The sequence below is a fragment of the Gobio gobio genome (genome assembly GCF_949357685.1).
Source record: "Gobio gobio genome assembly, chromosome: 11".
Lineage (NCBI taxonomy): Eukaryota > Metazoa > Chordata > Actinopteri > Cypriniformes > Gobionidae > Gobio > Gobio gobio.
Genome location: NC_137104.1, coordinates 149,247 through 163,604, shown reverse-complemented (window position 1 = coordinate 163,604; position 14,358 = coordinate 149,247). Strand labels below are relative to the sequence as shown.

Here is a 14,358-nt window from a genome sequence, read left to right as displayed (position 1 = left end):
TCTCATCTCACACACTCTTCCTCCTCTCACACACACTCTTCCTCCTCTCACACACACTTCATCCTCTCACAAACACTCTTCCTCCTCTTACACACACTCTTCCTCCTCTCACACACACACTCTTCCTCCTCTCACACACACTCTTCCTCCTCTTACACACACTCTTCCTCCTCTCACACACACTCTTCATCCTCTCACACACACTTCATCCTCTCACACACACTCTTCCTCCTCTCACACACACTCTTCATCCTCTCACACACTCTTCATCCTCTCACACACACTCTTCCTCCTCTCACACACACTCTTCCTCCTCTCACACACACTCTTCATCCTCTCACACACTCTTCCTCCACCTGTTCTGAACTGGCTTATATTGTGCAGTTGGATATGATCACACCATTAGAGTAAAGTCGTTGTGTGTAAACTGTGTTGTAGTTGAACTTGTGTAAGGTTTAGTAGAACGCGTGTGTTCAGAGAACGGGGCCTGTGACACAGCAGCGCGAGCGTCATGACGTTGCGCATGGGCGGAGACAGTGACGTCAGCGCGTGATATCGTTGCGCAGGCGGGAGTTCCGCGCGGCCTTTTCCTCGCGACAGCGGCTGATGAGAAGAAGCGGTTAACCGCGAGAACTGCTCGTCCTCGTTATTAGGCGTGGACGCGATTCTGACTCTACACGACCGATTCCACCCGTTCCCGTCACTGCAGATCTCGTCGCGTTGGCGCGCGTCAGGATGGAGCTGATCACAATCCTCGAGAAAACCGTGTCTCCAGGTACGCGAGCCTCGCCCGCACGCGCTTGATTCACATGTGTGTAGTTTTTCATAGAGTGAAGGGTTTGTGTGTGTGTGTGTGTGTGTGTGTGTGTGTGTGTTAGCGGGCGGCTAATGCAGCGAAGGCCTCGCGACGCTTGCCCATGTTGTGTGAACGGCTGTTTAAACACATAAAGCTGAACTTTATCTCTAAAGACTGTCGAGGCCGTCAGCAAACGCGCGTGTCAGCCGTCAAAGCTCGCGCGAGCGTTTGCCGGCCTGTGAGGCGACTCGAGTCTCACGCGCGCGCGGGGCCAGATCTGTTGATTATTATTATATGTGTAATAACGCGACGCTCTCGCTCATATTCCCGCTCAGGTGCTGGTGGTCGCGCGCGCAGGGCAGTCTTGGTAAAGTTATTAGCGGGTTAGCATGCTAGTCAGGAAGTGGCTAGCGCTAGCATGGCTAACACTCGGTCATTGCTATCTGCTTCAGAAAGTTTGTGAGTTTAAGCTCGGCTCTAGTGTCCGCCATTTGGGCTCTCCAGCACCAGCGGAATGAGGGAATAGGAGCGAGTGGCGGTTCGGTTCCGTGTGAGGCGAGATTACCGCGCGCGTGCGTGGAGGGTTTGGCGGGAGAGTGATGCCTCACGGTGATTGATCATGAGTTTCTCCGTGATTTTCAGATCGGAATGAGCTGGAAGCGGCGCAGAAGTTCCTGGAGCAGGCGGCCATCGAGAACCTGGTGATGAAACTACACACACACACACACACACACACTACTACACCCCCTGACCTTTGACTCCTCTCTTATTTCCTGTCTAACCCAAACCCTCACGAATAAAGGGTCCCGTTGGGGATGTTGTCAGTGTTGGTTTGCTCTGGCTCATCTTACCCCATCATCTCTGTTTCAGCCGACCTTCCTGGTGGAGCTGTCCAAAGTGTTGGCCAACCCGGGGAACACGCAAGTGGCTCGGGTCGCAGCCGGGCTGCAGGTCAAGAACTCGCTGACCTCCAAAGACCCGGACGTGAAGACCCAGTACCAGCAGAGATGGCTGGCCATCGACAGCAGCGCCCGCAGGGAGATCAAGAACTACGTAAGGAGTGTGTGTGTGTGTGTGTCCTTCACCAACAGCCTCAGGATGTGTTTAGAGTTCAGCAAACAGTGCCTGAGATTAGCATATGGTCAGTCCTTCCAGAAAAATGCGCCTTTTTGTGTGATTTGTTGCGGGCAAAAGTCCTTGATTTTTTCAGCATGTTTTCTTTAAAAATGCGGGATATTTATGCATTAAAATTGCGGGAACTTGCAAAAACTTCGGTTAGATGAAATAGAATAAAAGCACTACATCACAGAATGTGTCATTAATAACTTACCCTCATGTGGTTGGACACCCGTCAGACCTCCGTTCATCTTCAGACACAAATGAAGATATTTTAGTGTAAAGCTGATGCTCTGAAAGGCCTCCATTGGCTCAACTTTACACTCTCAAGACCCTTAAAAGACACTAAAGACTAAAGTTACAAAGTCCATCTCACTACAGCGGCTCTACAATAACTTTATGAAGACGAGAATAGTTTCTGTGCACAAAAAACGCAAAATAACGACTTATATAGTGATGACGATTTCAAAACACGGCCTCATGAAGCTTCGAAGCGTTGAGTCAGTGAGTCGATTCAGCGGTTCAGAGAGTTATGAATCAGTGAGCTTTCAGTCGCTTAAAGGGTTAGTTCAGCCAAAACTGTAAATGGTGTCATTAATGACTGAGCCTCATGTGGTTGGACACCCGTCAGACCTCCGTTCATCTTCAGACACAAATGAAGATATTTTAGTGTAAAGCTGATGCTCTGAAAGGCCTCCATTGGCTCAACTTTACACTCTCAAGACCCTTAAATATGGGGGTAGATTTGTTGCATTATTCCAAACAAATAGATTGTTATCCACAAATAAATGTAAAGAGATTCACAAAAATGAAATAAATTCACAAATAAATAGAATGAGATCCACAAATATATGCAGGAGTTTCACAAAAATGAATTAGATTCACAAATAAATACAATGACATTTGTGAATAAAAAAAATATCCACACATATGTTTTTATGTCACAAACACAACTCTGCCCTGCATTCATTTGTGAATCTCTTCCTGTGCATTTGTGAATCTCTTCCTCTGCATTTGTGGATCGCTTCTTGCACATTTGTAAATCGCAGCACAGCGCGTGGATTTTGAAACATTTCTAGCGTCTACACTCAAACAAATCCACAAATAGGTAGACTCCACCCACCGTCTACTTGAGCCAATCATATAACGGCCATATTGTGCCGACTACAGCCATAGAGCTCTCACTAGTTCTAAACATCTCCGCGCTGTCAGTCTGTTTTAATAGGATTTAGCAGGATAGACAGCATTTTCACTGTATTTGCAGCGATTTCTGTCGAATATTAACACAATATGTGCATTGACTTCGATTAGGCTTTACAGTAGCATTTTATTCTGGGGAGAGATAAAGAAAAGACAACGTTAATCTTTTTTTGAGTGATCGGGTCATTTTATTTGGGTCATGACAGTACAACATGATATTACATCGTTGAGTATTGTAGTCAATCACGGGCATTTCTGTTGAAAATAATAACCAATCACAGTGTTTCCCACACATAGACTAACTTTTTTTTAACGCTATTTAAAACGTTCAGCTGCATTTCCTTTCCCTGCTCTTCCTCCGTCTCTCTGTCACTCATGCGCGTCTCTCGCTCTCAAATTGCCAAACCTGCTTTTGATATGAAACAAAGTCTAAGCGTTTACATTTTTTTAAGTTTTAAAACGAAATTCAAACAATAAAAAGTGGTGTGGCACTAATGAGTAAAGTCAGAGGCGTTGAAAAACGACCTGCTCTCATCTCCCAGCGGCACGCGCGGTCACGGTTCACGGAGCTCTCAGACGCTTTTGACTGAAAGATCTCAGAGAATCTAAAAACTGTTGAAATGACAGATAGCATCTGGATATAGTAGCTGTTGCAGTGGTGCTCACGTTATCTAACTGAAGTCTAACGATATATTATATAACACTAAACATTACCTCTAACGTGCTTCACAAAATACATCTTCTATCAAAATTCCTGAGAGGTCAACTAATGTCATAAACTCATAACTCTTTAAGTCTATGGGAGTGGTAACTAACGGCTCTGGCCAAAACGTGATTGGTTGGAGCGAGAATGTGCTACGATTGGTCAGCACAATATGGCCGTTATATGATTGGCTCAAGTAGACGGTGGGTGGAGTCTACCTATTTGTGGATTTGTTTGAGTGTAGACGCTAGAAATGTTTCAAAATCCACGCGCTGTGCTGCGATTTACAAATGTGCAAGAAACGATCCACAAATGCACAGGAAGAGATTCACAAATGCACAGGAAGAGATTCACAAATGAATGCAGGGCAGAGTTGTGTTTGTGACATAAAAACATATGTGTGGATATTTTTTTTATTCACAAATGTCATTGTATTTATTTGTGAATCTAATTCATTTTTGTGAAACTCCTGCATATATTTGTGGATCTCATTCTATTTATTTGTGAATTTATTTCATTTTTGTGAATCTCTTTACATTTATTTGTGGATAACAATCTATTTGTTTGGAATAATGCAACAAATCTACCCCCATACTTAAAAGACACTAAAGACTAAAGTTACAAAGTCCATCTCACTACAGCGGCTCTACAATAACTTTATGAAGACGAGAATAGTTTCTGTGCACAAAAAACGCAAAATAACGACTTATATAGTGATGACGATTTCAAAACACGGCCTCATGAAGCTTCGAAGCGTTGAGTCAGTGAGTCGATTCAGCGGTTCAGAGAGTTATGAATCAGTGAGTTGATTCAGTGGTTCAGAGCGTTATGAGTCAGTGAGTCGATTCAGTGGTTCAGAGCGTTATGAGTCAGTGAGTCGATTCAGCGGTTCAGAGCGTTATGAGTCAGTGAGTCGATTCAGCGGTTCGGAGCGTTATGAATCAGTGAGTCGATTCAGCGGTTCAGAGCGTTATGAATCAGTGAGTCGATTCAGCGGTTCAGAGCGTTATGAGTCAGTGAGTCGATTCAGTGGTTCAGAGCGTTATGAGTCAGTGAGTCGATTCAGCGGTTCGGAGCGTTATGAATCAGTGAGTCGATTCAGCGGTTCAGAGCGTTATGAATCAGTGAGTCGATTCAGCGGTTCGGAGCGTTATGAATCAGTGAGTCGATTCAGCGGTTCAGAGCGTTATGAGTCAGTGAGTCGATTCAGCGGTTCGGAGCGTTATGAATCAGTGAGTCGATTCAGCGGTTCAGAGCGTTATGAGTCAGTGAGTCGATTCAGCGGTTCGGAGCGTTATGAATCAGTGAGTCGATTCAGCGGTTCAGAGCGTTATGAGTCAGTGAGTCGATTCAGCGGTTCGGAGCGTTATGAATCAGTGAGTCGATTCAGCGGTTCAGAGCGTTATGAATCAGTGAGTCGATTCATGATCATGTCAACCCGCCAAACTGCTGAAATTTTGCGATCCAAACCGCTGAATCGACTCACTTCACTAACACAGCTAACACACTTCATCAGCATTTCACCGCTTCATTGAGGAAAAACACCGGCATAAACACACACACTCTAATTCATGGCAACCCGTCACAATAAAAGTCCGGCTGACTTGACAAATAAATCACTGTTGTACAGTAGAATTTAGATAGAGATCAATGTAATAATAATAAATGATCAACTTTATTTATTTTTAAAGTTTTTATAAATTACAATTTTTCTTCATGTTTTAATTTTAACCGTTTAAAGCTTTGTTTGACAAAAAAAGTTTAATCCTAAATTAAAAGAGAAATTAAATTAATGTCTTAATTTGATTACCAGACAATACATAACACATAATTTATGGGAAATCTTTTCATAGAAATGAAATTAAAAAGAAGAAAAATAGCAGTCCACTATTCACTAGTAAATATTACAGTAATCAAGCATCACAGAGAGCAGGGCAGCTCTGGCATAATGTCAATAACTCATCTATAAATGACTTGCAGGTTCTTTACAGTTATTGATGTAAACATCCCAAAAGTAACGGTGGATACTGGTTAAAATGTGAACGATTCCCAACGCTAATAATTATGTATATTTGAATACACACATGCATGTATTGATTTAAGAAAAATGTGTATATATAAAATAATATATATATTTATATATTATTATACATGCAAATATTTTTTTAAATAAATACATAATTATACAGTACAAACAATCATCCAAAAAAAATAAAAGTTTGTTTGCGTAATATGTGATGTATAAATATTAGGGCTGTCAAAAGATTAATTGCGATTAATCGCATCCAAAATAAAAGTTTGTGTTTACATAATATTTGTGTGTGTACTCTGTTAATTATTATTTATATATAAATACACACACAAGCATGTATATATTTAAGAAAAAATTATTATTTTTATATATATATAATTATAGATTATATAAATGTATATACATGCAAATATTTCGTAAACACAAACTTTTATTTTGGATGTCTGATCGTATGACTGATATTTATCCTCTCATGATAGCTTTATATTATATTTTAGCACTACATTAAGGCCATACTTTTGAATGTTTGTCTTTATCATTTAAGTTGTGGAATGTTTTTAGTGTAATTCAGTGGTTCCCAAACCTTCCCCCCCCGCATGTTCCTGAAAGCGTCGTGTGCTCACCAAGGCTGCATTTATTTATTAAAAATAGAATGAACGTTAATAGTATTTAAATTTGAATCTAGCTTGTCTGATAGGAGGATGAACGTGTGACGATCAGTGTTGATGAATGTGTGTCCGCTGTAGGTGCTGCAGACTCTGGGGACGGAGACCTATCGGCCCAGCTCAGCCTCCCAGTGTGTGGCTGGGATCGCGTGTGCGGAGATCCCAGTTAACCAGTGGCCCGAGCTCATCCCTCAGCTGGTGGCCAATGTGACGGACCCCAGCAGCACAGAGCACATGAAGGAGTCCACGCTGGAGGCCATCGGATACATCTGCCAGGACATCGTGCGTCCACACACACACACACACACACACACTCTTGCTGAAGCGCTGTTTCCTGCTCTAACCTTCCCTTGCTCACCCTCAGGACCCAGAGCACCTTCAGGACAATGCCAACCAGATCCTGACGGCCATCATCCAGGGCATGAGGAAGGAGGAGCCCAGTAACAACGTCAAGCTGGCCGCCACTAATGCCCTGCTCAACTCACTGGAGTTCACCAAAGCCAACTTCGATAAGGAGGTACAGCCGCTTCAGTTAGAGTCTGGCAGAGCCTTCATGCTGGACATGGGCATCACATCTAGGGGTCGACCGATATGGATGTTTTAGTGCCAATACCGATTATTTTTTTTCCTTAGCCGATGACGATACGGGCTGCCGATATTCTGGAGCCGATACTGCTTTTGCTCCCTCAATTTACAACATAAAAATGACAATGATCATGATGATAATTTAAAAAGGAACATTTATTGAACAAAAAAAAACCAATATTTAACAAATAGTAAAAACGGGTGAGGTAGAACAAGAAAAAAAAAGAGTTCAGTGGTGAAAATAAATTCTGAAAATAAATATTTAAGCATAAATAAAATAATGACACTATTGCACACAGTATCAACAAGCGAGCAGCATAATAAAGTGCACACTGACTGTACTATACTTCATTTAAAACTATTTACAACAGTCATTTAATGCTTACACTCTAAAAAATGCTCGGTTAAACATAACCCAAGTTGGGTTGAATATGGACTAAACCTGCGGTTGGGTTAAATGTTTGCTTAAAACAACCCAATTGCTGGGTTAGTCCATTTTCAACCCAACTTGGGTTATTTTTAACCCAGCATTGTTGAGAGTGTAGGTGCACTTCACTGAATCTCTAGAGCAACACCAGCGGTAATTCAGGAGAAAATCTCCCAATGCTCCACGAGAAACTTCAGTCTTTCCACCTTTACCATCGTGTCAATTCTCAGCTGATTTTGATTAATATGCGCGAGGGAGAGCGAGAGAGTTTGAAGACGGTGAGAGCTGCCCTGTGGACGCCTGACTGCAAATAATGCAGGGGAAAAATATCGGTGAACACAGCAGCTTTATATCGGCCGATACACGTAAAAATACACGCAAATATCGGCCGATATATCGGTCTAACACTCGTGTCTGTTAGTGTGTTTTTAAAGCTATACTCCGTTTTGTTTATTATAAACCCAGACCGTAGTTGAGAGAGTTAGAGTTCTCATAAGAGCAGTCTTAGCTTAATTAAAAATATCGGCCGATATATCGGTCTAACACTAATCACATCTCATCCCTTCTCTTTCTCTAGACGGAGAGACACTTCATCATGCAGGTTGTTTGTGAAGCCACACAGTGTCCGGACAACAGGGTGTGTTCCTCTCCTTCACCATCTCCTCCACAGACGTCGAGTGTGTGTGTGTGTGTGTAATATCCCTGTGTGCGATTGTGTTGCTGTAGGTGAGAGTGGCTGCGCTACAGAACCTGGTGAAGATCATGTCCCTGTATTACCAGTACATGGAGACCTACATGGGCCCGGCGCTGTTTGCTGTAAGTTTGCCCATGAGGATGTTCAATAACATCACACTTCAAAGATTCTCTTCTGACCTGACGACCTCAATCTGAGATGATCCAGTCCCAAAATTGACATTGATAACTAATGTTTGAACTTGGAGAACATGACAGCACATCAGATCGGCAGATCTTAGTGACCGCAGACTAATAAACAGCTTCTGTGATGTCATTAATGTTCATCGGAGCGAAGCTAACAGAAGATCGTAGCTTTGATTATATTTAATTTAAGCAGTTAAGAAGCGTTTCTGTGTCTGACCGTTATGAAGGCCACAGTTGTTTCTACATTAATATGGAGTAACTCTGAAATTATTACAATAGCTATGTTTCCATCCAAAGTTGCGAATGTAATTTATGCGCAAAAACATCGCATAAAACATTTGCGAATAAAGCACAGTTTCCATCCAGTGAGTCAAAGAGAACATAATCGTCACTTCCTGATAAACTACTGCTAAAAATCACTAAGAAACATAGGAGAAGCCACCATATATAATCTGTTTCGTATATAATAAATTGTTTGCGTCTCAATAAATGTGTTGTCATGCTTTCAGAGGCAGATGTGCTGTTTGGGAACTCAGTCGTGTAAGACCAGTGAAATATAATAATAATAATGAAACACGTTTTGCAAACAAGATTTTTCCGCTGGTTAGTGCAGTTATGCTGTTACATCGCGAAAGTCACGTTTTTTTTATGCGCATCAAGGAATTTATTCGCTAAATGCGTTTCCATCATAGTTTATGCACATGTTTTCGTATCGGATAGAAAATGTATCCGACTCAAATGAGCGAATGTTTTTTTTAATGCGCATTTTTAGAATTTATGCGCATCTTGCCGTTTCCATTCAGCATTTTTTGATGCGATATCCCAAAATGCGCATAAAAATAGGTGGATGGAAACATAGCTAATGTAAAAATATGAAAAACTCCAATGTTTTTAATCAAGATTTAATTACAGAGAAAATGTGCAGTTAATAGTTTAATTGATTGACAGCCCTAAGCTTAGATCTTGGCTTAGTTGGGTCTTTATTACCTCCGATGAATCACCTGATTACCAGTACAATTGTTAGTAACAGCCCTAATTAAAACATTAAAGGCACAGTTCTGTAACCATTGATCACCGCAGAACTCCTCCTCCAATGGGAGGCTCCGCTGCAGTGATGATGTCAGGGTCTCACCCGCTCTCTCTCTGTTCAGATCACAATAGAGGCCATGAAGAGCGACATTGATGAAGTGGCCTTACAGGGGATTGAGTTCTGGTCCAACGTCTGCGACGAGGAGATGGATCTGGCCATTGAAGCCACTGAGGTGATGCAGCAGATCGCAGATGTACCGCTGGATCCAGTGCTTCAGTTTCTGATGTGTCCATGTTTGTCCTCAGGCCTCAGAACAGGGTCGTCCTCCAGAGCACACCAGCAAGTTCTATGCTAAAGGAGCTCTGCAGTACCTGGTGCCCATCCTAACACAGACACTCACCAAACAGGTAAAGCTGGGGTTTCCCAGGTGTGGTGCGGAGAGACTGAGTCTGAGTTCTCATCAGTGGCACATATTCAACCACACACACAAACCAGCCGTCTAAGACCAGTTTATATTTAGTTATTCCTAGGGATGCACGATATTATCGGCACAACATCGGAATCGGCTGATAAACGCTTAAAATATAAAAATCGGCATCGGCCGATATGAAAAAGTTGTGCCGATATGATAACGTGTTGATATGCGCCTGCAATAACTCACATGTGCAAGGACTTCTATAGCGATAAGATCACGTCAGCCGTGTGCTCATTCTTCAAGTGAAAACAAGCAAGAGCATTGCATGTATGGCGATTTATATTGTCAGTTTTTAAATGCTGCCTTGAATTTGTGAATCAACGCAGGATTGCCAGGTTTTCACAACAAAACTAGCCCAAAACAAGCACAATCGCGTCTCCCCACTCTAGCGCGCGCAGCAGCTGAAGCTCCTCCAGGTCCTAGTGCCCGACCGGGAGAATGTTATATAGCCTATTTAGTGGAGGCGCTGTTGTTACAGTAATAAAATGAAAAGTAGAATACACAAATAAATAGAAGTTACTTCTTTTTCTGAATTAATAAAGCAGTAATGATGTCAAAGCACAAGCATGACACTTGTAAATTAAATTAATTTAAATTAAATTGTAAAATTAATGTAATTAATCTGTAATAAAATTATGAAATGGATGTTGAAAAATAATCAAAGGAGCTCTAAAATAACTCTGAATGTTTTTATCTGAAGCTAAATACAGCATCAACTGATCCCATGCCACCCCCACTTCATGTGAACAAACATTAAATCCAAAAATACAATATTTAGGTTACAACTGCATCTGTCTGGGGTGAAAAATGACTGACTTTATTATTGTTATTTTCAGCGCTTTTAATAGTTTTCATAGTTCCTAGAACTAATGGCGGAAGTTGCCGCTTTTTCCACCAAAGTTCACCTCCGGCTTTAAGCAGTGTCAGGAACTGTATTTACTAGGGATGCCACAATTCTCAATATAATATTGAACCGTTTGGTACGGCATTCACGGTTCAATAGGCACTTTTTTTCAGTTTTGCATTTAATTCATTATTTTTCTACACATTCTATCATTTGCCTCCATCTCAATACTGAACAACTCGACATACATTCACATCACAGGTTAGTGGTAGAGTTATCCTCACAGAACACTAGAGTTATTCACAATCACCAAAGTTCATTATTTGCATGCATTTTAAAGCATTGCCGGCTCATTCGTGGTTTTAACAAGCGCTTTTCTGAGCGCGCGCACTGAACGCCTGTCAAACACGTGATTACTGGACTTAGTAGTCGTCTTACTGCGCTAATACTGTCAAATACACACACGGTTAACATAAACACAGTCGGTTATGTCTAAAGAAGGTAAAATCGCGTGTGTCTGTATATTAGATGAGCGCAGGTCTTTAATTGACAGCGGCGCAGCCTATAGTGAACACGCCATCCTTAAAGGGACAGTTCACCTCTAAAATTGTCATTATTTACTCTATTGTTCCAAACCTGTATTCATTTCTCGATGATTATCCCTTTAATATTAATTCAACAACAAAAGACAAAGAGAATATCACTCATTGCTCTTGACTAAAAAACTAATACAGTAGCTTTAAAGCTACACTGTGTAACTTTTTTAGTTTATTCTTAGCTAAAAACACTTAGTTCTTTCAAAAATATGTGCTCATTAATGTATATTTACTTCTTTCAAGCAATAAAGTATTCTGGTAAGTTTATAATATGCCATTGAAAATACAAACGGGTGAGGGTTTCGAATGCGGGTCGCCATGTTGCCCCTCCATCTTGAAAGTACATTAGCCAAAGAGGGACATTCCCATAAATTCAAGCTTGGCGTTTTAACACTCGATGGCACCGTGTCGAGCTGGAAGCCATGTTAATCTTGGACTAAATCGGCCACCGTAGGAGTTAAAACGAAATCGGAATTGAGGAGAACAGAAACTAATATTCACTGGATGGTCATATACCAGTTCACCACTAGATGGGGGAAAATATCACACAGTGTAGCTTTAAGAATAATGTATATTTTATAGTGAAGTCTATGTAGTGTTTTATTTTTACATTTATTTATTCAATCTCATAGTTTAATGCTGCTGTACAGCTCTGAGCTGCCAGTGGAAATCTTTATATATATTTATTTTATATTATACAATACACTAGGAATGTGTACAAAGGTTTATTTTTAAAGTAAAGTTTTAAGTTTAAGTAAGGTTTTTCAATTCTTTTTAGTAAAAGAAAGAGTATTGCAATAAAAATAGTCTTTTTTCCTCCTTAACCTCTTGCTGTTCCTGTTGCCTAAGAATAGAATAGCAAAAAACTGATGCAACAAGCCATCAGAACCGAAAACCGTGGTTAAAAACCGTGGTGTAGTATGTAGTGAACCATGGACTAACTGTATTGTTGCATCCCTAGTATTTACACATTAGAGCTATCAGCTTTATGAAATGTGCTGCATCATCACTCATAGATCATGTAATGGCTTCCTGTTGATGCAGCAGAACACCGGCTCTGCTCGTACGTCTGATGGGCGTCAAGCGCTTTTCTGGAAAAACTGCTTTGAAATGAAGCTATACAGTGGGTATAGTGAGTTAATTGTATGCCCTGAGCTCAGATGGGCGTTTCTGCTTTGTGACCTCATCATCAGCAGCCTTCCTCTGAATATCGTGTGTTGATCTGGGGTTACTGTGACTGTTTCTGATGGTCTGTGCTCTTGTTGAAGGATGAGAATGATGATGATGACGACTGGAACCCGTGTAAGGCGGCCGGCGTGTGTCTGATGCTCTTGGCCACGTGTTGTGAGGATGATGTGGTGCCACACGTGCTGCCCTTCATCAAGGAGCACATCAAGCACCCCGACTGGCGCTACCGCGACGCCTCCGTCATGGCCTTCGGCTCCATCCTGGAGGGCCCGGAGCTCAACCAGCTCAAGCCACTGGTCATTCAGGTACCGCTTCACACTCAGACTGTCTCTGGCCTGTGGGACTGGGTGTGTGTGTGTGTGTGTGTGTGTGTGTGACGCGTGTGTGTGTGTGTGTGTGTGTTGCAGGCCATGCCCACCCTCATCGAGCTGATGAAGGACCCCAGTGTGGTGGTGAGGGACACGACGGCCTGGACGCTGGGCCGCATCTGTGATCTGCTGCCCGAAGCCGCCATTAATGAGGTGTATTTGGCCCCGCTGCTCCAGTGCCTGATCGAGGGCCTCGGGGCCGAACCCCGCGTCGCCTCCAACGTCTGCTGGGTAAGATCCTGGCTCCATGTCCTGTCACATGACTGCTTTCATGATCACAACATTGAGAAGTGAGTGCTTTAGAAGCACGGTCTTAAGGCCTTTGCGCACTGAGTCCGAAATTTTCGCATGCGTTTTTTCGTATTCGTGAAAAATTTGTCACGCACAGAGACCTTGCACACTGAGTCCGATGCGTATTAATGAATGCGTTACGGAAAAAAACGCAAAACAACACAAAATGCCGTCTTCAAGTAGTGAGGATGATTTTTTTTGTCCACTCTCGTCTTAAAAAGAGAAAAAGAAAGGGTAAATAATGGGTCCATCATCCACTCCTGCGATCGCTTAGAGAGGAAGGAGAGTTCCACCTCCTTATCAAGAGCTGCGGGATTATCCAGACCCATTCAAAGTTTACTTTAGAATGTCAGTGGCTCAGTTTGAGGCTCTGCTAGCGATACTGGACACGCATATTAAAAAGACCACCAATTTCTGTGAGTCAATTGATCCTGAACAAAGACTGGACGTGCGAGAATTTCGCATTGGGAATTTCGGACTCAGTGTGCAAAGGCCTTTAACCTGATTATGCATCATATGATTATGATTATTATACATTAGCCTGTTTTTCTTCATGCTTGGACTGTTGATGACAGGGCTTGACATTAACGCTTGTCAAGGACAAGTGGATTTTTTGAAGGGGCAAGTGAAAGAATTTACGCCCCCTACTGGTGCTTTAGTTTCATCTTTCCAACATTTCTTATTTGTTTATTCAAAAATGATCTCATAACATTATTTAATGCAGTTGTAATTTTTCAGTGTAAATTTAATTTGATTGGTAACAGCCTATAGTGTCTTATTCTAATTTAATTTATAGATCAAATTTAAGAATATAAAATGAAAGCTGAAGCATAGCCTATATTTAATGCGATTAGGGGGAAAATGCCACATATGCATATTTAAATTTGTCAAAGCTGACTGAACACTGGTGAGAATATTGCTTCAGAATAGATTATATTTACAAAAAAAAAATCCAGACAAGCTAATTTTTTACTCGGACAAGTGAATGACAGATTTCCCTGTCTGAAGGATGAGCATGTGAACCGGCTTAATGTCGAGCCCTGCATGACCTTACTCAATAAACCAATGTCATGTGTTAATATAGAGCTTTATACAGTACAGATGGTTTTAAAGCAGCTTTACAGTGATGTCAGGAAATGAAGCGTCTCGGCTGTTGTTTAGAC

General features: G+C 41.7%; 1 protein-coding gene across 2 annotated transcripts in view; it reads left to right on the top strand.

The window, feature by feature from the left end:
• The first annotated feature begins 525 nt into the window (after positions 1–525).
• kpnb1 (karyopherin (importin) beta 1) overlaps positions 526–14,358 on the top strand; it is a 34,098-nt gene continuing 20,265 nt past the window's right edge. Inside the window, exons 1-11 of one of the 2 annotated variants that reach the window (XM_079830069.1) lie at positions 526–775; positions 1,439–1,497; positions 1,667–1,849; positions 6,594–6,794; positions 6,877–7,029; positions 8,102–8,161; positions 8,251–8,340; positions 9,555–9,665; positions 9,739–9,840; positions 12,617–12,841; positions 12,944–13,135. In XM_079830069.1, the coding sequence (XP_079686195.1) occupies positions 736–775; positions 1,439–1,497; positions 1,667–1,849; positions 6,594–6,794; positions 6,877–7,029; positions 8,102–8,161; positions 8,251–8,340; positions 9,555–9,665; positions 9,739–9,840; positions 12,617–12,841; positions 12,944–13,135 (1,416 nt within the window). In that variant the 5' untranslated portion in view covers positions 526–735. The remainder of the gene's footprint in view (positions 776–1,438; positions 1,498–1,666; positions 1,850–6,593; positions 6,795–6,876; positions 7,030–8,101; positions 8,162–8,250; positions 8,341–9,554; positions 9,666–9,738; positions 9,841–12,616; positions 12,842–12,943; positions 13,136–14,358) is intronic. The other variant, XM_079830068.1, reaches the window with a different exon arrangement.